This window comes from Dreissena polymorpha, chromosome 1 (assembly GCF_020536995.1).
Source record: "Dreissena polymorpha isolate Duluth1 chromosome 1, UMN_Dpol_1.0, whole genome shotgun sequence".
Taxonomy (NCBI): Eukaryota; Metazoa; Mollusca; class Bivalvia; order Myida; family Dreissenidae; genus Dreissena; species Dreissena polymorpha.
In genome coordinates this window covers 76,377,681-76,402,135 of record NC_068355.1, presented here as the reverse complement: position 1 = coordinate 76,402,135, position 24,455 = coordinate 76,377,681, and the positions used below count along the sequence as shown (strand labels likewise).

General features: G+C 34.0%; 2 protein-coding genes across 5 annotated transcripts in view; both read right to left on the bottom strand.

Moving 5' to 3' along the window:
* LOC127835959 (uncharacterized) overlaps positions 1–24,455 on the bottom strand; it is a 68,643-nt gene that overhangs the window by 10,038 nt on the left and 34,150 nt on the right. For 3 of the 4 annotated variants that reach the window (XM_052362391.1, XM_052362379.1, XM_052362399.1), the window contains exons 4-7: positions 6,296–6,446; positions 5,461–5,656; positions 1,489–1,597; positions 583–614 (exon numbers count right to left, since the gene is read on the bottom strand). In XM_052362391.1, coding sequence (XP_052218351.1) covers positions 583–614; positions 1,489–1,597; positions 5,461–5,656; positions 6,296–6,446 — 488 coding nt within the window. Of the gene's footprint in view, positions 1–47; positions 80–582; positions 615–1,488; positions 1,598–5,460; positions 5,657–6,295; positions 6,447–24,455 lie in introns of all 4 variants that reach the window. The other variant, XM_052362386.1, reaches the window with a different exon arrangement.
* LOC127835948 (neuronal acetylcholine receptor subunit alpha-5-like) lies at positions 16,999–19,506 on the bottom strand. The gene has a single exon (XM_052362371.1). It carries the CDS (start codon positions 19,165–19,167, stop codon positions 17,872–17,874), a length of 1,296 nt encoding a protein of 431 aa, XP_052218331.1. The 5' UTR covers positions 19,168–19,506; the 3' UTR covers positions 16,999–17,871.

Here is a 24,455-nt window from a genome sequence, read left to right as displayed (position 1 = left end):
TCTGGCTTGGTGCACCACAAGTACATCTTTGTGCTCACGCGACTTACTTATGTGAGTGCCTTTTCCGATCATCCCAATACTAAAATACAACATCGAAAAATAAACAAATATGGTGATTAAAGAATGAAACGTAAAGAAACACTGTCTTGCTGTAACAAGCTTTAATACCAAGGAATTACAAATGTGCAGAGAAAAATATGCATAAAAGATGCATATTATTCAACCATTAATGTTTAAACTAACATTTATTCCAAAGAACCTCATTTTGTTGACAACATTACTCAAGAACAAGGCTGACAGTGTCAAGTCGGGTTTGCCTGAAGAGTTCAATGAATATTGTTTTTAATAAAATGATAACATGTTGGTTTCTTTGTCATTAAATGTGTAACAGCTGTAGTGTTTCCATTTATCTCCTGTCTATGTTTATTTATTTCTGAAAAAAAAGACTAGCACAGTATCCAATTAAGTCCCTAGATAGTAACCACTTAATGAAGGATTTATCAATGTATTACCTTGGTATTAAGGAATGTCATCGACCACTATGACAGCGTTTCTAGATGTAAAATACAGAGAAAGACTTACTTTTGTGAATGTTTCAATCTATCATCCCAGTACTGCAAAGGAAGGTACACCGTTAACAAATAAAACCATGTTGACAGACAGTTGAAAAAATAATGACAAACCATCAATGCATTTTGTAAATCTACAGTTATTTTGAGGCAATCAAAGATTTTTATGTTTGCCGTTAAAAAAAAGTTTATTGGTTGTCATTTTAACTAATGCTTGTTAAACACGTTTTATAATAAACATTAAATGACTGGAAAATAATGTTAAAATAGAGATTTGAAAGACTGGGTAACAAACTTAATTGAAAAAACATTTTTTTAACATTCATTTTTCTCATGTTAAGGGATACATTATGATGTTTTATTTTTTGGTTGTATGAGTACAAACATCAAAAACATGACTGTGTATACAATATAACGACTCCTTGGTGGGTACTCATTTAGCTGCCAAAGGCATGCGCTGAAATACTGATGTTGGTATGTTTATAAAAAATGTTTTTGCATATTTTAAAATCCATATTCTTTCATTGTTTTTCACTTTAATTACAGATTGGTTTTTTCATATTACAACTTCAAACAGTTTGTAAACAAACATTATCAAATAAAATCATACACTTTCTTGTGAAATATAGAAGTTAAAAAAAAAACAACAACAAACATTCCAATATAATAGTAAATTCCGCAGCTGGTCCCAAAACATTTTTTTTATTTAAATTTTAAAAAAGGCCTTCCTTTATGATTATGTAAGTAAAATGTGTACTTTTGAAATTTGTGATATAATTAATCAAGTACCAATGTCTAGTTTCTACTGGGTATCAACATATGTTCATTATATACTTTTTATTCATTTTCTTCCCAGTATTTATATAGATGGGATCATTCGGAGTTCAGCAACTTAAGTCCATATTCAAGTAGAGCTTACATGGACAGTATCATCCCATCCCCCAGATACAAACACATGCGGGATGGTGGGGTGGTACATCAGCGCAAACACGCGACACTTGTGGCCGTCCATTATGTCCCGACCATCACTGAAACAGACATACAGAAAACAGACTCATCATTGGGACAAAAAGACTAGGCAAACCCAAACTGACAAAACAAGAAACAACAATTGCAAAATCCAAAAGTCTATGTTTTGAAAACTGGCATTCAAATGCTATTCTCTGAAGATTGTCACCATATAACTTGTCACAGAAACAGCTGGGCTTAACACTTTGAAACGAAAGACCAAAGACCACAGGAAGCAAATAACAATTATTAATTACTGAATCTGAAAGGCTATGTATCCAAGACTAGTACTTAAAATTAAACACCCTCTACAAATCAGGACATTACTTTCTCTAAAAATGTATCAACTATTACAAACACTTTTAAAATAATAAATTTCAACTGATAATTATAAATAACAATGATATTTACAGTTATCTTCTTTGTTATTAATTAATCTTTTTTTATTTTAATTGAAATTTTTGTATTTGTTTGTGAAAAATAGTTAGGGTTTCATTACAGATTCAAATATGCCAAAATATTTTTTTAACATTAATAAAAAGAGAATTCTGCCTCAAATTTGACTGTAACCTTCATGTTCATAGGTAAATAACAAAGGAATATTTTGAATACTGGGTATAAAAAAAAACCTGTCTTGTATATCAACAAATGATGGAAATGACAAATTTCAATTAATTACTAAAAAAATGATTAAGAAATTCCTGCCACAAAATAAAAATTTTCATGCGGACTGAACAATCAACTGACTGACAAAGTGACTCAAATATGCCCCTCTGAAACTTATATAATATACAGTCCAAACTGAGAACAGCAGTCAGTCAATGGCAATGGCCAAAGTGACCATTATCAACAAGTGACTGCTGTTCTCAGATCGACACTTTTTAGATGGCTGGCCATTCAGTAGTTTTGCTACATCTTTACCTAATCTACAGGGATCATATTTTTTCGGTTTTGTCGGTCCTAGACCGATTGGGGTCATGAAAGACCGATTGAATATCCCAAACAGTCGGTCCGATTCTGTTTGCTATTAAAATTCCCATGTCATGAAATTGATTACACAGTGTACATACTAACACACCCTAATGACATTCTTATCTCGATTAGGTGTGATAAACCATTCGCTGCAGTCTCTAAACCGGTCAGGACCGGTTTATTGCACGTCAGACCAAGAATCAAAAACTTGTGAACAGCGGATTAAAGACGCATCCGAAAAGACGCGTCTTAATGCCCGCGCTGTAACTAAACAAAACATGCCGATACATTTTCCACCAGCGTAATAATCCAGTAATATAATTTTTATGAATGAAAGTCGCCGATCTGATCGACAGAACAGCCGAAAGTTATTTTTATGGGAGGAACTTCACATAAAATTATAGTACACAAGAAAAATAATATACATTGAATAAATCTTTAGTAAAACCGTGTTAGAAACGAAATAATTCGTGTACTTTATACTTTGTTGTTGAATATCTCACGACCGGAAAATTAGATGCGTGGTTTCAAATGCTTCGCTCTCGTGATTTAATCCCTACGCATCTAAACTATCGGACGTGGTCGTGGGTATTTGACAACAAATTAATTCTTAATTATTTGGTTTGTTGTTGTCAGTAGCCTACCTACGCACAGACATTTGTTTGGATCAGTGCATGTTTGTAAGATATTATCGAGTCGACAACAATTTAAAACATCGGTATAGACTTACACAGATTAATAATATTGACAACGATGAAACAAGTCTGATAAAACAGCACACGAAACAACAATGAAATACCAAATGATAAAACCAGTTGAGAACTTGTACATGTTTTATACCACCTTCATGAATAGCAAAATCAATGGTATATTTTTTAACGTAATTTGTCATGATTTCGGATGCACATTTTTGGATACTTTTCCCCATTTATATCCGGACCGATTGATGTTGCGGGAAAATATGATCCCTGCTAATCTATATAAGTATATCAAGAGGGCCTGAAAGGCCCAAAGTCGCTCACCTGAGATAACAAGATATTATTGGGACAAATCTTCTGACCCGTTTCATGAAGATTGAAAAATAAATGTGGCCTTTAGAGTGTTAACAAGGTTTTACTATAGCCATATAAGGAAAAATGCCCCGCCCTCTGGCAGCCATGTTTTTTGACCAACCAGCATCATTTTTGAACTCGTCCAAGATATTATCAGGATGAATCTTCTGGCCAAGTTTCATGAAGATCAGACCATAAATGTGGCCTCTAGAGTGTTAACAAGATTTTACACTAGCCATATATAGCCATATAAGGAAAAATGCCCCGCTCCTTGGCAGCCATGTTTTTCAAGCAAACGTAACCATTCTCGAACTCATCCAAGATATCATTGAGACCAATCTTCTGACGAAATTTCATGAAGATTGGACAATAAATGTGGCCTCTAGAGAGTTAACAAGGCAATTGTTGACAACACACAACGCACAACGGATGACGGACAAAAGGCAATCACAAAGCTCACCATGAGCACGTTGTGCTCAGGTGAGCTGAGAGAAAATTCGCTGTCATATACTTAAAGTACGTTATATTGTATCATTCTGATTCTAAGAATATGATGCCAAAATCTTGCAACAATTTATTTAGTTTGTTATAAAAGTTGAAATTCAATGTATGTTTTTCCATTAATTAACCATCACTAATCCTATTATTGCCATCTTATAACAACACTTGCGAGCTTTTGAGTGTTGTTTTTAACACTTTATCAGCGATAAAGATCTATTGACTTGAAAGCGCTAATGCTGCTGTGTCGTTATGACTGCAACAGATAATTGCTACTAATACACATCGTTATTGTTATGTGCACCTGTCTCGTTTGTGTTTTTACTTTTCGCAACTCGAAACAACTGACGTGTGAACATTGTTTTCAGTTCAAACATGACTTTTGGAATGAAATAACCTGGCCATAGGCTGTTATGGACAAGTGACCGTTAAACTTAAGCGTAATATAGAGTTATTATCATTGAGGGAGGAGGGGCATCCAGGCTGACCGTTGTCTGCAATTGACCATTATTCTCAAGTGACCATTAGGTCACTTTTGACTGTATATATATAGATGCATCAATTTGTGTTTATTATTCCCCGCCATAGGCATAGGGATTTTGTTTTGGTGTTGTCTGACCATCCGTCTTTCCATCCGTCCGTCCGTCCGTCCGTCAGTCCGGCACTTTTGTGTCCGGAGCTATATCTTGAAAGTGCTTTGGCGGATTTTATTGAAACTTGGTATGAGTATATATATATATATATCGATAAGAGGATGATGCACACCAAATGGCATTGTACATCATCTGTTAATAACGGAGTTATGGCCCTTTGTATCTTTAAAAAATGCACTTTTGTGTCCGTAGCCATCTTGGAAGTGCTTTGGCAGATTTCATTGAAACTTGGTATGAGTATATAAATGGATAAGAGGATGATGCACACCAAATGGTATTGTACACCATCTGTAAATAACGGAGTTATGGCCCTTTGTATCTTGAAAAAATGCTTTTTTATATAAGCTTAGAGATATATCTCCATTAACACAAGAGCCAGAGCCATGAAACTTGCCATAGTTGTTCTCAAGCATCTGGGGGTGCTTCACATTCATAATCCTAGGGGCTAAGGTCAAGGTCACACATTGAGGTCAAAGGTCACAAATTTGATGAATTATTCATATTTTAGTCATTCCTTAACTATGCATCAAGGGATTCTGTAATAACTGTCCACAATTGTTCTCCATTATCTAGTAGCTAAGTGTCAAATATAAGATCTTTTGTGTCCAGAAGCACATTGGCAGAGGATATCAATTCAACGAATTTGCTTGTGTGAAAAATGTCACAAAGTATATCATTTTCAAAGCTAAACAAATACATGCATCATACCTTGGTTCTAGAGTGGATACTTTCTTTTGTGTTTCAAGGTCATAAAGATGTACCCGTGGGTCATCTCCTGTCGTGCAGAACAGTGTGTTCTCTGGGTTGACGGCCAGAGTGAGGATCTGACTATGGTCCGGATCATTGATTGTGTGGAGACATTTTCCCGACGTGTAGTGCCAGAACTTGATCAACCCAGAAGCATCTGTTTAGAGTTATACAAAGTGTTTACTGTTTACTTTGTCTATATCTATATATTATATGATACGAGACTATAAGGTGATATTCTCTGACACTTGGTCTGTAGTTGGATATATATATTTAAGGGTTTCAGGCAAGGGAGGCAGGTATATCCCCTTTCTTTTTTTACCAATATTTTAATCAACACCAAACTATCTTACAATAAACTTAAAACTATTCAAATAAAATTAAATTGTAATTCCTCTCTTTCTTTTGAGAAGCATCCACCTTCACTTATCTAACGGAAGCCTTGGCATGCTTGCTGTCTTTGAGCGTTCAAAAATATAATTATGAAATGAATTATCCCTTTCCGACTCATAAGCAAAGTAAAAAAGCTATGTGCAAACAGCATATAACCAGAACAGCCTACGATTAACTCGCAGTCTGTTCAGGTTTTATGCTGTTTGTTGCTCATCAGTATCTAAGGGTTGGAAATTAAGCCTTCAAACTTGAATCTAGTAAGAAAGGTCTTTAATTTAAATTATTAAATTTAACTTTCTTAAGGACTATAAAATGCATCAAAATGCATATCTAAGTGGTAGAGGGTTAAGTCAGACATTGTAAGCTTTTGCCAAGACCTACAACGGTCTCAAGGTACTCTTACAGCATGCAATGACAATCCTCTTGTGCTCTGGTTTGTCAGTGGGCTCGAAATGCTTGAATCTGATCTGGGTCACGGGGAGCCTTGCCTTCATTGTGTCCTCGTCCTGTAGACTGTGCAGGCAGTTACATGTCAGAGGCTCTGTTTCGTAAATCTGAAAAATATTAATGATGTATTAATTGCAAACAGGGTTTATGTGTGATCAGATGAAAAAAAGTAAAAAAGAAAATCTTAGCGCTTTTTGCTATGTTATGGAATGGTCTATGAGAAACTTATGAGATTCAATCTTTTTAATAGAAAGAAATAGGATTAACATGTTTTTGCCTTACACTTCAAATGGTCATTATTGTGACTGCATAACATGAGACGTATAACAAGGACAATTGTAAAACCAGAACGATACAATTTCTTTTCCCTTGTACACTTTCAATTACTAAGATTACAAATCTCTGATTTAACAAAATTATGCTGCAGTTGCCAGTTTCAATGCTTAATTTGCACTTTAATATACAGTCCAACCTGCCCGAGCGACCGCCTGTTAATAGCGACCAACAGTCAATAACGACCACACCAATTTCCTCCCGAACGATTTCACTATATATTGAACCTGCGAATAAAGCCCACCTGTGAACAAAGACCAACGACCACCCTTTTACATTCCCAAATCTCCATTTTGATAGCTTACAACGACCACTGCAATCATAAAAATCAATGATTTCGCAACTTTCAAAAAACTAAATGGCCGCCAGGACGCTGCGTAGTCACGTGATAAACATCTTACCAGTGGACTCGTCGGTCGCTATGGAGATATTGGCAAGTGACAGTTTATTGCACTCGATAGCAGTTGTTTGTCTATTTAACATGCATTGCTAATTGGTAGTCGCTTGCTTCTTTTATGCATTTGACAGTTTGTCAAAAGTGTAAAAATTTGCCTATGTATTTAAGTGACTCGCGATTAATGTTCTAATTGCCGAAAATATCAAAGACAAATTTGGGGCTTTCATAAACTCATTAAGGAAATTAACGGTTTCATATCATTTACGATGCCTATTAAAGACAAACATTTTGATAGTCATTCTCTTCTTAAATTTCTCCGTAAAAAGACGTTCATAGATTATAGAAAAGTAAATAGTCAGTCCAAGTTAACCACCATGGCTTCCAAGCGTAAGTTCTTGACGTTGGAAGAACGCGTTAAGGTCATTAGTTTGTTAGGTAAAGGACACAGTTGTAGACGAGTGGCTAGTGATCTTAGTGTAGGAAAAACTCAAATTCAGAGCATTTTAAAGTGTTAACATGAGATTATGTTGTTTCTACTGGTACGTTGAGTATCTGTCTGGAATCTTATTCTTGGATGTTTTCAGTCTTATATAAATATGAGCTGTCATTCATTGTCCACTATTGTCAACTATACTGGTTGTGTAGTAGTGATTCATGTATATCATGTATAAATGTTTGCTATGTTATGTGTATTTTGTACTTTGTTCTTTGTAGAATTACATGTACATGTACGTATACATGTATGTCAATAGTTATTTATACAGTATATGATAAATTAAATAAATAATAAAAACATAAGGGAATAGAAATACAACATGTAATAAATATACAAATGTAAAACAAAACTGTGTTTTCAATCCTTTATTTTATTATACATGCATAAGTATTAACACATTTAAACAATAGAACACATACATAGATACGGTACCTGTTAAAAAACTACTAGCATATTTTGCAAAGTTTCTATCGACCCTGCGAATAAAGACCACCTGTGAACAAAGACCACAACGACCAAATCCCTTGAGTGGTCTTTATTGACAGGTTGGACTGTACTCATATTTTTGATCTCACACTTTTGAAACTGAAAAATCTCCATTTTTCAAGAATAAGAGAGTTTAAATCCCTGATTTATTGATATTGAAAACTTGAAACTAACAATAGTTTATATGCAGATTGATTATGTGTGCATTAGAGCTGTAACGATTCGGTTTGATGCATCGAAAAACCGGTGCAATGCCGCATTTCGATTTCGATACCAATACGGCATATTTCGATTCGATTCACTGAATCCCGATTGATCTGCATTTTAAAAGTTACTTTCCAAATCTGTCGTCTAAACGTTCTTGTCATTTGTAATACGTTTTGTGATTGGGCAATAGCCAATATGGCAACCAATGAATGAATGAATAACATGCTAAGCATTACATCAGCCAGTAAAATGGCTTCCTTAAGCCAGCCGAAAGACACACCGTCAAAATTAAAATCATAAGTATGGTGGGAACATTTCGGGTTTCGCGAAGGTTCTGAAGCAATAGCAACTACAAAACGCGTTTTGTTGACGTAAGTTACCCATATGGTTCGTTAACTAAACTGTGTCCATTTTGTTAAGAAGTCAACTGGAAATTTGTTTATATACTTACATGTTTTTTGTGTGTGTTTTTTCTGTTGAACACATAATTATGTATTACATTGTGCATGTTATGTTATTAAGAATAACTTAACAGGAAGCTTTGTTCAATAAATTTGTTACTTATAAAACAATGTTATGTTTTGTTTTTGTTTTCAAAATTAAAACACTTTAAATGTACAACATAATAACTTAATAACAAATACCAAGCATATTATTTCATGATCTGGACAAACAAAACATGAAATAGTTTGAAAAATAAGCAGGAAATTTAAAGCAGTTTAATTTGAATCGAAAATAATCAAATCGGACCATTTGGTATCGAAATCGAATCGAATCGAATGATAAGTGAATCGTTACAGCTCTAATGTGCATGATACATAACCATGTCTACTGTAATTAATTACATGCACTAATTGTTTATGTTTTAATCAAAGCCAAAAATTAAGACATGCTTATCTGTAAGCACTTGAAAACTAATTTAATTCAGTTATCAGATACCATAGTGCATAAGACACTTTAAAGTTATTTGAAAACAAATGTACTTATTCATAACCAAAATAACTGCACATTTCAATGGACTTTTTCACATTTTGGTAAATATCAAAGGTGTGTCATGCTTTGACTTTTAAAAGGGTAACACCTCAGGACAGGAACATTATTTTATTTTCATTTTATTATAACTATTTCAAACAATTTCATTTCTACAGTTATTTTTATTTAATTCATTTAGAGACATTAAAAAACAACAACACAAAGTTCTTTGATCAAGTTTTATTATCAAGTTTCTCTTTTTTTTTATAGTAAAAATGATGTAAACTTGTATTAATCTTTTATTATAATTTGTACGTTCAACTTAGGCTACAGGTGTGTGATTCTACTGATGTGCTGTTAATTTATAACTATGAAATGTGCTTGCCCTGTCACACCTTTTATACATGTGTAAGTCATTTAAATGTATGAGAGTGAAATTTAAAATAATTTATGTTAGTCTGAATTAAATTAGAAAACAACACGTTTAATGTTTGCTGTCTTACTAGCCAGTATTTCTAGTATTTACCCACAAGACAGTTAAAAGTTCAACATGGAGTACCCCTACATTAGTAACTGAGTAATTTACCATTAAACAAGACTAGAAGCAGAAAATCAGTTTTGATACAGAATTCATATTCTACTCAGCTCTATTAATAGTGCATTGAAACATAAGAACCCTCATACAAAAGGTAATATTTTTTCAATCACATTATAAATATAGGCACGCAATCGGCATTCAAACATTTGACAAATTTAATGAATTCAATTATGGAGTTGTGCCATTTCTGTTGATCATGAATATAGATAAAAGCACTGATGGCCTGACCTTTTTCCTCCTGCTAAGATGGTTTATAACAATTTTGTTCTATATGACACAATATAAAGATTTAAACCTAGATCATGGATGTGATGATTTATTATTTAATATTTACATGAATAGAATCTGATTTAATTTAACACAAACCAATGTACCAAATCAAATATCTTTTTGGCAAATGCTAATTAAAAATGATTTTTTTTTTTTTTAAACAAGTGTGAAGTGTGAAAAAAAAGCTTTTAAATTGTCAGCAATTGCGTACCAACAAATATCAAAGACAGAGTCGTGGCATTTTATTTTATCTTTTATTGTCAGAGACCATTATGAAGCCCTATATTAGTATTCCTTTCTAACATATTACATGTGAGATAGATGGCTAAACACTGTATTAGTTAAGTTGGAATATGACATATTGGAATGGACATTATTTTGGTGTTTTTTCTCACAAAACTGTTTGTTGTGTAAGGTTAGAGTATATTGCTCATATTAAGTGTAAATTTCTTATGTAATGAACAAAAGTGTAAATTTCTTATGTAATGAACAAAAATATCTTCATGACTTTTAATTCAAAGTAGAATTAGTTTTAAATTATTTTCATTATGTTTTTAAATTGTGTACATGATGCAATCAACATCATTTTAATTTGTGCCCATTTTTAAAAGATCCATTATGCTACAATTTTAAGTCTGCAGTGTTGTGGTCAATCTGTTTCAATGATGCAATCATACATTCTTATGTCTATTATACTAATTAGATGTCAAAAATCATAAATTTAACTGTTCAACTGTTAATAAAAGCATAGTTCCAACATAATTTTATTCCAATGTTGATATCTTTTTCCATTTTCATAATTAATGATCTGTCTCGTCAGTGACTGAACAATAAATATCCAAACATTCAGTTATGGCATCTGATTATCCCTGCTGTGTTAAGTAATTCAAATTTCAATAAGCCATTTTATTTTACACTAGCCTTATCAATCAATTGTTCCTTGTTCAATTTTCCATAGATATAACAATGCCCAATTTATATTATCACATGACTAAACAAGGGCTGTTTGTAAAACATGCATGCCCCCCATATGGGCTGTCCATTGTAGTGGCAGCCATCGTGTGAATACGTTTTTTGTCACTGTGACCTTGACCTTTGACCTAGTGACCTGAAAATCAATAGGGGTCATCTGCGAGTCACGATCAATGTACCTATGAAGTGTCATGATCCTAGGCAAAAGCGTTCCTGAGTTATCATCCGAAAATCATTTTACTATTTCGGGTCACCGTGACCTTGACCTTTGACCTTGTGACCTCAAAATCAAAAGGGGTCATCTGCGAGTCATGATCAATCTACCTGTGAAGTTTCATGATCCTAGGCATATGCGTTCTTGAGTTATCATCCGAAAACCATTTTACTATTTCGGGTCACCGTGACCTTGATCTTTGACCTAGTGACCTCAAAATCAATAGGGGTCATCTGCGAGTCATGATCAATCTACCCATAAAGTTTCATGATCCTAGGCGTATGCGTTTTTGAGTTATCATTCAAAAACCATTTTACTATTTCGGGTCACCGTGACCTTGACTTTGAGCTAGTGACCTCAAAATCAATAGGGGTCATCTGCGAGTCATGATCAATGTACTTATGATGTTTCATGATCCTAGGCCCAAGCGTTCTTGAGTTATCGTCTGACAACCACCTGGTGGACGGACCGACAGACCGATTGACAGTCCGACCTACATGAGCAAAGCAATGTACCCCCTCTTCTTCGAAGGGGGGCATAAATATGCTCACATATTCAAACATCAAGTATCTCTGATAAATCATAATCCATATGTTAATCCCTCTTTCTCTCTGATGTTTCAGGATGATTGATTGTTGTAAAATAACGCTTGTTGAATTAAAAACTATGATTCACATGCATCTATACAAACATTTAGAATTAAACCAGATACAAGTTGCAAATATACTCTTTGACTACTTAATTTAGCAGACATTTTAACAGAGATCTACCATGATGCATGCTGAAAGTTGAACCAATTATAAATTATAATCAAAGTACTGACAGTACTGGTGTGACGATGCTTTTGAAGAGAATGGATATAAATGCATCAAGTTAAGTTTATCTACATCACCACAATAGTGTATGTGGGTACGAAAATTTTTGGTACGAAAAAATAATGTGTACGAAAATTTTTAGTACAAAAATTATGCAAAAAAAATTGGGCCCTAAAAAAATTGGATACGAAAAAAAAATGGGTATGAAAAAAAATTTGGGTACGAAAAAAAATTGGGGTATGAAAAAAAATTTGGGTACGAAATAAATTGGGTGCAAAAATAATTTGGTACGAATAATTTTGTGTACAAAAAATTTTTGGGGGGTATGGGGAAGTAGTATCCTTGGGGAACTTGACCCATTCAGCGAAACTGGGAGGCGGGTTACATTCTCGATCAAATATAACAAGAAATATCTTTAAAAAGATATTCGACATGTATTTCTGTAAAAAAAGTTCTGTTACAGTAAAACAATTGTGGGTTATAACATTATGTTTCAGCAGATATATTCAAAACTTGACATGCTCTTTAATTACACCATGCTCTTTAATTTCACATGTATATCATACCAAACTTTATATTTCATTGTTTCCTTTCCTAAGTTAATGATGTTATGTGTACGGATGTGATTTCACATGCCCATGTGCATGAACATATAATTTTTCTCTTTTGATCATTGTTTTTTCTCTAATTCAATAAGCTTAGGCATGTTTGTTTGTGAAGTACAGCAATAATTTTTATGATGATTCCCGAAAGTAGTTATGAGCACATAGTAGTGCTGCAACAATACGTCAAAAAGCGTATTGCTATATATTGTCAGTTCAAAAACCCGTATTGCAATATATCGCAATATATTGCTTACTTGTACCAGAATTATAACTCGCCAATAACCCGATAATCCCGTATATTCCAGTTTTAAAGCAAATTCTGGTAAATGTTTACTATAAAAATGCTCAAGAATAACACAAAACACAAACATTCACCAATTTTCTTAAATATCAAATACATTTTGGCATTTGTTACTATTTAAAGATGTGATGAAATAACTTCCAATCGGGCGTTTTTTTCCCCACTGAACACGCGTAAATCGCCTGATGTGATGTTCCCGTTTTATACAACACAAATACACCCACACTTTGCACGCGACGTTCTACATGTCTGTATAATTTTCGCGTGCTTTTTATTGAGAAAAAGAATAAAGCACTTTTTTATTGTCGCGTTAGCATTACATTTCGGAAGCGTGTTTCCGAAATTCGGATAACAAATTTAATAATGCTCATTTCAGAATCGAATTTAGTTGTGTGTAATTAATTCAACGATAATTCGTATAAAAGCATAGAATGAATGCTCCCATGTAACAACGCTACTCTGTATAATAGACTTTTTAGAATGCCATTTTTACGTAAAAATTTATTTTAACAAAATACCGCTTTGTTTTGTTTACCTTGATATCATTATTTTGGATGGCTTTTCTGAACGAAATGTAGATGCATGTTTGTTAAATTTTCATACCGGTATGACGAAAATCGTATCGCAATACAATATGCGGATTGCGTATTGCGATATATACTGATATACCGGTATATTGTTGCAGCACTAGCACATAGTCATAAGAGCACTTGAATATGTGACTTCGCCCATGAACACATGGTAAGGTTAACTAAATCTCCGCGATGTAACCTAATATGTGTTTAAAACAGCAAACAATAATCCAACAAACAAATGAATTATCAATCATCGTATGTGCACTGATGTGGCTCTGTAATTTCTGTTTGAAAAGTTTATTAAATATGCAATATGAGAATGCATGCATAAGAGCAAGTTTGATAGATGTCGTACGTTGTTGTTGTTGTTTTTCTTTTTATTGAGTGCACCGGGATTGTCTCCCATATGGCCATCGCCCCCAGAAAGACGTGTTAGTTGGTTACGGGGGATAGTGCAAGATACAGGAGACAACCCGTTCCAGAGGTGACCCTGGGTCTTTTAGTGCCCGGTGTATAGCACCTAGTACACTGCACCTCGGTTTAACATCTCATGCGAAAGACGATTTAGTAGGTTAGGTGCAGCGGGGGATCGAACCAGCGATCTCTGGATTGTGAAGCCAGTGTGTTACCACTAGACCACGGATCTGCTACGATAGGTGTCGTACGGCTATAATGCTGTTTATATACCATACTCACTATAACATTTACAAATGGCAGGTTCGAAATAATTTGTTTTCTTAACACTCATGATCGCATTAAACGTTAATTATACACGTTTTCATTCGCAATTTATTTACAGAATCACAACAAATGTCGAATACAATACAGAAAATGCATAGTTGTTTCATTGATCTATAAACATATAATGGATTGAATATAACTGATTTAAAATTAACGTTTTTAAACTATTATTAAATCTTTTTCCCACAATATGTTGTCGTATTTATAGCTGAGCTTCCTTTACCTTTATCAATGATAATCAGCAAGTTATGCCGATTAGAAAAATCTCAATCGGACTGGCTCGGTCTTTTACATAGGTCTACATTGTGAAGAATTTTTTCATGGTATGATAACTTAGACGAGCTGCTTTGCAGCATCGTCAAAAACAGTGAGTGCATCACATTCCTGTAATCAAAATATACTTTAAATCTCAGATTGCTTGGCATTGTTGTTTTGTTTTGATTTTTATCAACTTTAACATACAAAGCTCTGTTCGTTGTTTCACTACAGTTTTTCTTAGACAAATTATTAAGAAAATAAATTACAAATTCTAAATTGTCTATATTAATTGGCTGTGTCCCTCAAAACGAAATCTAAAAATTTACTTCAATCGGATGATTGTATAAAATATCTCAATACAAATCATTTAATGCAAACAAATATTTGCTCTGTTGATCCCAATCATGTTAAAATTCAGTGATTCAGTGGTGTGCAACAGTTTAAGTGTTGAACTATTTGGCACTAATGGCTAGCTGAATAACGTGTGAGAATTGTGACTGGGACTGTGATAACAGTTCGAGCAATCCAATTATTCGACCCTTGCCAATTTCAGCCATCCAAAAGAAATTTATATGAATATATAGCAATAACAAGAGCACTGCATAACGGGTGCCATGCTCGGCTGCAAAAGCCTGTCAGAATTTTTTTTTTTTTTACTTTTTTTTTTTTCGAGGTCACAGTGACCTTGACCTTTGATCTAGTGACCCAAAAATGGGTGTGGCGTGTAGAACTCATCAAGAAGCATTTACATATGAAGTTTCAAAGTTGTAGGTGGAAGCACTTTGATTTAAAAGGCAATGTTAAGGTTTTTGCGCGACGCCGGCAGACGACACGACACAACACTTCACGACGAGTTGGCTATGACAATAGCTCGGGTTTTCTCCAAAAACAGCCTCGCTTAAAAATTGGTACTTCCAGGAGATTTCAAGCCAACCAGATATTCGAGCCAAGCAAGTTCAAGCCAGGGAGTTTTGACAGTACTTTCTACAAAAGATGCTTGATAAATCAGCACCACAGTGCCATAAAGCACTTTAAGATTTGTACATCAACCAAATGTCAATAAAAAGGATGTGGAATCAATGGCATGATCAATTTTAGTCTCATAAATGTTGAATACTTACAAAACAGATGTTTATAACCCAATTCAACCTCAAGAGTTAAAAAAGAAGTTGAAAGCCTGACAATTCATACAATAATCAGGAGTGCATTTCCTGGGTAGAAGCACTGTACATAAAGCGTCTTTTGATGATCAGGGACACTCTACCAGAGATTAAACTCATTAATTCTGTACTGCACAGCAGTGACAACAGTGTTCTCCAAAAACACCGGCAGCTGGCGATATCATCTGTTACATTCAATCTAGAGGACGGCAACTTTTCCCCAAAATATCAATTAAAATTGCACAAAAACATCCATCTTTTGCAGTCTCCGGCTACTTTGAAAATATAACTGGCTAATCAAATTTTTCTGGAGAACACTGTGACAAGTTCCACCATTACCAATTAGGTTAACTCGCCCTAATGAGTCCATTTTGCCCTTGAGTCGGACATTTTTATCTTTGTCGTTTGCAAAGATAAGTTCAGAAAGCACTTTGATGCATTAGAAGTCTTTTAGAATATATAATTAAATGTACGTTCTTTCTTTATAAATTCAAGTTTGAAAGGCTTCATTTCCAACCCTAAGATACTGATGAGTAGCAAACAGCATAAAACCTGAACAGACTGCCAGTTACCATTTTTACTCTGCTTCTAAGTGAGAAAGGGTTAACCAGAACACCTGTGTCTGACAATCAGGTAACCTTAAAACCAAAACAATAACAATTTCAGACTACCCAGACAATATACTTTGGGTTCAAACAAGTCAAGCATACATGATTAAGCCCTAACAGATCATTGGAGTATTTACGTATTATATGATAAGACAGTCATGAAAAACCTGATTTTTTGTTCACAATAGACATGCGCTAAGATTGTTATCACTGCAGAACATAATTGCTTGCAAACATGTTTTGTATTCAAAATAAGCTTTCTAAAACCTTGAATGGTCTTCCCCCTGTAAAATTCATGTCAATAAGCCAATTTGATTTGATCAAATTTAAATATGAACCAAATAATGGAGACTTGACAACATTTAAATTGAAATTTAAGAAAAATGTTCTCCCTAAATTGTGCATTGATTATATTTGACACAGCATAATACTCAATCAAACCGTTGAGGTAAACAAAAATCATCATTTTCAAATTTCATAATAAAATAATATTAATGTATATAATAATAATATGATACTTATATAATAATAATACAAGTAAAACATTGAAAATACGTATTATAATGTTGGTATTGTAAATGATAATTAAAACCATAAACAAGTCAATATGTTTACGTTTATTATAAACTTAAAAACAACAACATTACAGGCTATTTTAATAAACATATTAACAACAACAATTCTTATTTGTCTAACTAAAATTGTTAATACAATCTATACCACATTTGGTAATGCATTTTATATCATTTTAATTCATAAGTTGACTTTAATAAATAATTTTATTCATTGACCATTTGTTTGTCCAAGGGTGCTCTGTAAAGCATTTTAGTATGTAACCATGTGCTTTTGTCTATAAGTTAAAATATAAATGCATTGCTGGGTAACTTAATTGTTTATCAGTGTTTTATTCCAGTACATTTTGGGAATAGGTCCAGGCCCTGTGAATTGCCAAAATCTACGACATTTAATAAAAAAACATTATGCTCAAGAATACACATTCAAAAGTACAAAAAGTATTGTTTAAAAATATGTATTAATGCAGCATGAACAAATGTATAGATCTAACTTAAAATGTATATCCATATCAACAACAGCAAAGTTCTTTGTTGCAATTTCATGTATGTACCAATTAGCTGGATTGAAAATTATATTCTACACATGTTTTTACATTAATTTAAGAACAATGAAATAGGTAGCAGAGTATGTATACATTGATGTAGGAACAGGGACTAATATATTACAAAGAACAAAAGACAATAGAAAAAAATACAAGGCAAAAATCTAAAATACTTAAAATATCACATAACCAGCATTATCATGTCCACTTTCAATAAAATATTTTACTGAAAACAAAAACAACATAAATATAAACATAATTAAAATTTTCATATTTTGAAAGGAAGAATACTTCAGAAAATGGGTCGAGGGATATAAGACTTTTAACTTATCATTCAAATAAATCCGAAAATGATAGTAATTTCCAATCCAAAATAAAACTTTTAAACAATCCTCAATGACCCATTTTCACTTTAAGAATATTGGAACCAGGTAGCCGACAGAGAAAAAAATCTGTCCGCCAAGAAAACCGAAAAAGAACAACCAGTCAAGAAATCCTGAAATCATTGGCCACGTGACCTTCTTGCCTTGGTCAGAGTTGACCTCCTTGCCTTGGTCAGAGTTTGAAGAAATGGACCAATCGTCTTCGGAGGAATGTGTTTCAAAGGGTTCAACAGTATGTGTGTTTTTACAGGCTTTCTTACATGACTGTATGCAAGAAAATAAGCTTTGGTAGATTATCGGCACTTTCTCGGATTTGTCCTTGTGGTAGATTCTCACAGTTAATATTGTGGTGACGGCCATAGCCCCACTGAAAACCATCATTATGAAGGTATAATAGCTGAGGAGAGACATGGGTGCTGCAGCAGATGGAAGAAAACCCATTATCATGTTCAACAGGACAACGTAAGAGAGGTAGCAGGTAACAGCAAATCCAACTCTTTCACCTGATTCTGTTGGTAAGATGAAGGCAAAGGAGTTCAGGACCCCAAGAATAATAACCGGTGTAATAATATTGATAATGTAGTACATGGGTCGACGCTTGATTTTGATTCCAAGCGAGAGCATTGACACATCATCTTCAACAGTGCTCTCAACATTTGTCTCGCGTATCTCCCATTCTCCATTTTCATCAAACTGCTTGAACGTCCAATGATTTATGGAAGGGGTAATATTGACTTCATTGCTTGGGTAGCCCCAAATGGCGAGCTTTATCACACATTTCTGCGTATCAAAAGGATAAAACTTCACATCAGGTGAGCATCCAACCCGTGTTGTCACCCAAGGCATCCAAGTGCAGGTTTTCTTTTTATAATGGAAGCGTATCCTTGTTTTTGCGGCATGGCCAATTTCTTCAAAATATGACAAAGAATTCAGTATCATTATTGGTGGTTTCCACATAAGGTCATATTTAATTGTGTCTGAGCCATCATAATTTTTAGTGTTTGAGGTATATATGTCTGCTACCCACTCCAGCTTTAGGTAGCCACTAACTTCAATGTATCCATTGGCCTCGTCAAAATCATTGATTGACACTAAATTCCAGGCCACATTAACGGAAAGAGTTAGATCACTGTCCGAAATTGGTCGAAGATTATTATTGTCATTAATCGTGCCTATATCTTCCGCTACCACTTGCAAATTTGCTTCTTTGACATCGTCAAAAGTTACTGCATTGACACATCCAGAAAATTCAAGTATGAAATAAAAACAAATGAATAGTGATCTTAGTTTCACAGAAAACATTTTTTCATTGACACTCATTATTGACCATCATCAAAGAACAAACTGACCTAATGTTTGAAAGTCATGGGATTGCCTTTATAAAAACTTAACATCGCAATTGATGATTCATCTTTTTTTCAACCGAATTATAATATAAGCTTCTTTTGCCAATCTGATATGTTCATTCATCTGACAGATAGATCAAATAAATATTAAACATGCCAAACCTCAATTGACTTTAACATTCAAACTATTTTAATAATCATTAGTATAAGACGTTCATTGTAAACTACCATTAATCTAAAGTAAGGACAATGTACCAGGAATAATGATTCTGATCTGATATTCAAATAAACAATTATCATTAGAAACAATTGATATAGCTAAGTGAATCAAAAATAAATTTGATACAAGTAAAATGAGAGGGCTCAACGGTGACCCCTACTCCTTGGTTGGATTTCAACAAATAAAGTCACTATAATAGCACATTAAAACACCTGCTGAATTGGGACAATGACAGGGCATTTCTTCAAACAAAAGAATATATATTTATAGGCCAGTTAAGCGATACTCAAATTAAAGTATTAAACCCAAATTATCTCTTTAAAAATCAATAGTTGGTGTTAATTGTTTAAATAATAACTGAAAACTGACATTTATACATATTAAATCAGTGTATTTAAACACTAGAATTTTTAAAATGTTTATGTGTACCACTTGTTTATATTGTCTTCATCTTTAGCAAATGTGAAAATTACATTTACTCATACTGGCCTATTGGCGGAAAATGTTTTCAACTTTTCATTTGACATTAACAAAGGTCAGCATAGGTCACAATCTAGGTCAGAAAGCTATGCCCCAAAAATAATACTACATTGTTGACAATCACCCAAGGAAAATGTGTATAAAACTATTTAAAAATACAAATCAGTGAACTTTGAGCATATTTTAAGTTTTTCAGTGTGTTCAAACTTTACAAAACAAGAGCACCGCCTAGCGGGTGCAGACCCTGCTCATCTATTTTTCTTTTTCGGCGTAAGCTGTATTAAGCCAGCTTTTCACCCTGACTTGACCTTTGTAAGTGTCCAATAATATTCAAATAAAATTTCCCGCGGCTAGGTACGAATGAATACACTTCATTTATTCCATTGGCTGATTTAAGAATAACACCAGAACATTGGAAACATATCCGCGTCTTTGTAACACTGTTTTACTGCATGAATCAACTTTATCTCTAATGAAAAGGCTCAATAGATAGAACAGTTTTACAATCAATTTTCGAAATAAATACAGTTTGTGCGTTCGCCTTTTATTTTCAGAGAATTACCAGCGCAAAAGCGTTTATACTAAAGGCTATATTCTCATATTTAGTACTTACTTGCATTGCATTTCAACCCGCTAGGTTTCGGGTCAATTCGCGGCCAGTATGTGAAAGTCAGAGTTTATATACAGTTCATCACCGGAGTTCGCAGAAGGGGTTGCGATCTTTTCATTGAAGGAAAAAATTGGAATCTATGCTATTTTTGTCTGATGGAGTAAATAGTTTGTTTAGTTGCTTTGTCGATATATCAATATTTTAGGCACAGCTGTTGCCTTGGTCGTGTACAGTTGGCGTAAACAAGCCGTCGTTTCAGCAGCAGAATTGTTACCTAACTTTAATGCATTGCATTCCAATCCGCAAGGTATCAAGGTCAGTTTGCGGTCAGTTGCAGAAATCTTTATATAAACGCCGTCTCGTAAACTTTGTGCACTTGAAGTCTGTTTTGATCAGAAAGATACTAAATAAAGATATTCGGCGATATTATTGTGGTATGTCAATCATCGATTTTTAATATGTTTTCAACATTTGCATGATAAGGACCAATTTTGATAAAATTAATTAGAAATATTTATCCATTTAGACAAGTTTATTAAGCATGAGCACAATAATTCACTATACTATAATTATGCAATTAAATAAGATTCGAGTATTGCTGGCTGACCTATATGCACTCGTTTATTTTCATGTTTCTTGTGTTTTTCTATTCTGTAAATATAGATATCTGACTAATAATATCACATAAGGCAAAATAAGCCACGAAATCTGGCGCAACACCCCGTAATTGATTTGCTTGTGATGTAGCTAAGAACTGCGCAGAAAAAAGGCACCCGCTACTTTTTATCTCATAGAGATAACTTTTGATTGTTCATAAACATCGACCACAATCAACGCCGTATATCTTTTTTTAAAGATATTTCTTGTTTAAAGGTGAAGGGACCTTATTAATCTCAATACTTCAATTAAAAAGGGGGAGGGGTGGGGTGGAGAGGGGTGTATAGTGTGGGGGTGTGGTCATTTATTACATTATCTTTCAAAAAAGAAAAACTATATATTTATGTTGTTTTTTGGGGGGGGGGGGATTCTTGGGTGGGATGGTTGGACAGTCTTTCAAAAATAAATTAATAAAAATAAATATTTGTCTTTTCTTTTTAACCACATTTCAACAAAAAAACAAAACATGGGGGAGGGGGTCAGGGGGGGGGGGGGAGGTTTGAGAGGGGGCTTAGTGTGGAAACTGGTCATTTATTAGATGATCTTCCAAAAATAATAAAGAAATGGGGAAAAAATATGTATTTTCTTTTGGGGGGAGGGATTTTATGGAAGAGAAAGACCGCCAATAAAATTCATCACGAGAAATGTAGCACGTGTTGAATATTCAGCTGATTTGTTTAGCAGAGAATTTTTAAAATGCGTAAATACAACATTTTAATATCTGTTTTGTACAATTGTAAAATGTTGTATGTTCCGATTCTACAAAATCAATATGCAAATAAATCAATTATGAATATGGAGATATTTTCATTTTTATTTGATGGATGTCCACAGTACGCATGTGTAAACTTGTAACTTCAACAAGTTTAAATGTTTAAATACAAACATGTAACTTCTTAAACTTCAGATCTGAAAATGAAGAAGTTGATAAAAAATTACATTAGCTTGTTGATTATTGTCTAAGATGTACGATCGGTTTTAGTAATCTGCTACAGGTCAGCATCTAACAAGTGTACACTTAACATTTCTACAGATTACAAGTTGACAAATCACAATTCATCATTTTACTGCTTAATGTTATGTGCAGATGTGCAAAACAGATTCTATATAGCAGACTTTAATCCAGGGTATATCCCAGTGTATATTCGTCATCAGAAATTGAGTACCTTCAGCTTTATGGCATGTGTATTCTCCGGAACAGATTTAGATGCCGACTAAACTATTAATTGTATTATATTTATTTAATAAACATCATTCGCCTTCTAATTGTATGATTTTTATTCAATAAACTATATTCATCTTCATCCGTACAATCTTGTTATATTTTTTAATTGCGATTGAGAACTAATGAAGCCCTATAAATCTGCACCCAGTTGACATTGACATACGCTTATACGTTATTGTGCATTATAAAAAGATATTATATAGCTAAAGCAATCCTATCGATCTGCATTGCCTGAACATAGAGAGTGCTTATAAGGGCTGTATTGCATTAAATGCGATATGAACACCTAATCATCTACGTCTAAACACTCTTAGATGGTTCTTAAATGGGGTTAATTTTGACAATAAAAAACTAATGCAGCCTTAACAATCTGCATGTGTTCCGACAGCCTTGACAGTTTTATATTTGTTTTATTCCGCAGCTTAGATTTACATGTGCTTATCAACACTTCATTGCATGAAATAAGTAATGTACCCAATGCTAATCTTCTTTGAGTTAACACTTAGCGGGTGCTTATCAGATCTGTATTGTATTAGATACGTAGTGAACGCTAATCATCTGCATCTTAAAAGTCTGAACAGGTTCACGCACCCGTCTGATAATCTTCACATGGCATTTCTCATGTTGTTATATTGGTTTGATTGCGATGTAGAACTAATAAAGCTTTACTAATCAGCATGCATTTTGACAACCTTCGCAGGGCATATCCTAGCTTTTATATAATTTGCGACAGAAAAATGATAAAGCCCTATACATCTGCATGCGTTTCGACAATCATCAAAATTAATGGCATTTCTAAGATTCTTATATGGGTTTACTTGCGACAGACATAATGAAGCCCTATAAATCTGCATGCGTTATCTTATCAGATTCTATTATCGATTTAATTCCAACGGGGACCTTGTGATACCCTATTAACCCTTACGCGCGCCAATAACCTTCACATGGTATTTCACAGTTTTTTACATAATAATAGGGGTTCATTTGTTCACCAACGCTATTAAATCCGTATAAGAACATTAGAATATTCTATGGACACAGATAAATAGAAGTTTATTAGTTGGTACAATTGATACCGTATACACAACCTCAATAAATTCACTCAATGCAGATTGATTGGGTTACATCAGCTCATAATGCAATTAAGACCATATAATTGCATGTGAATGTTAACTGGGTGCAGATAAATAGATTAATATACAACGGTATAAGCACAATGTGGACGTTGTCTGGATGCCGTAGTGTTTTTAGGGGCAGGGGTGCTTATTGGTTCTACAATTGTTAAAAAACAACATATAAGACTACGCGGAGATTTGATGGACGTACATAAATAGAAACAACTTTTGTGATGCAATTAAAAGCATTTAAGCACACTGAATGTGTTGACTCGAAGCAGATCGATAGGGTTCTATAAGCTCTGTAATGCACGTACGACCCTATGTGAATGTCAACTGCGCGCGGATTATACCGTTACCCATCATTATGTATCCCGAATATAACCGTATACGCAGGATGTGTAAAACATTGTCTGGAAGCAGATTAATAGGCGCTCTTATGTTCGAAACACAATAACACTCGTATTCGCGCAGATTGTACATAAATAGAAGTTCATGAATTATCCCATGCATAAATAGCGTATAAGCTCACTCAATTTGTTGACGCAGATTGATAGGGTTCAACTATAGGCTTATACGTATAAGGGCATGTCACTGTAAACTGAACACAGATCAATAGGGACCAATAACTTATAAACCCGAGTTGAACATTTTAAGCAGGATGTACACGTTATCTGGATGCAGATTTATAGGTGGTCATTACTTCATCAACGCTATAACGCCCGTAAAAAACTTGCATAGAGACACAGAGAGGCCGGTAAATAGAAGTTACAGGATCTGCACTATAAATCTGTATTCAGAACACCATATGGTGTGCATGTCTGCATCTAAGGCATCAAATCTGCACTATAAAACTGTATTGCGAACTCCATATGGTATACATGACTGCATCTAATGCATCAAATAGTTCACGCAGACAAATATTTATAATAGGAAGAGGATAACGACAACGAGC

Excerpts from the sequence above, each read along its gene's own strand:
- LOC127835948 (XM_052362371.1), bottom strand. The coding sequence starts at position 19,167 with ATGAGTGTCAATGAAAAAATGTTTTCTGTGAAACTAAGATCACTATTC.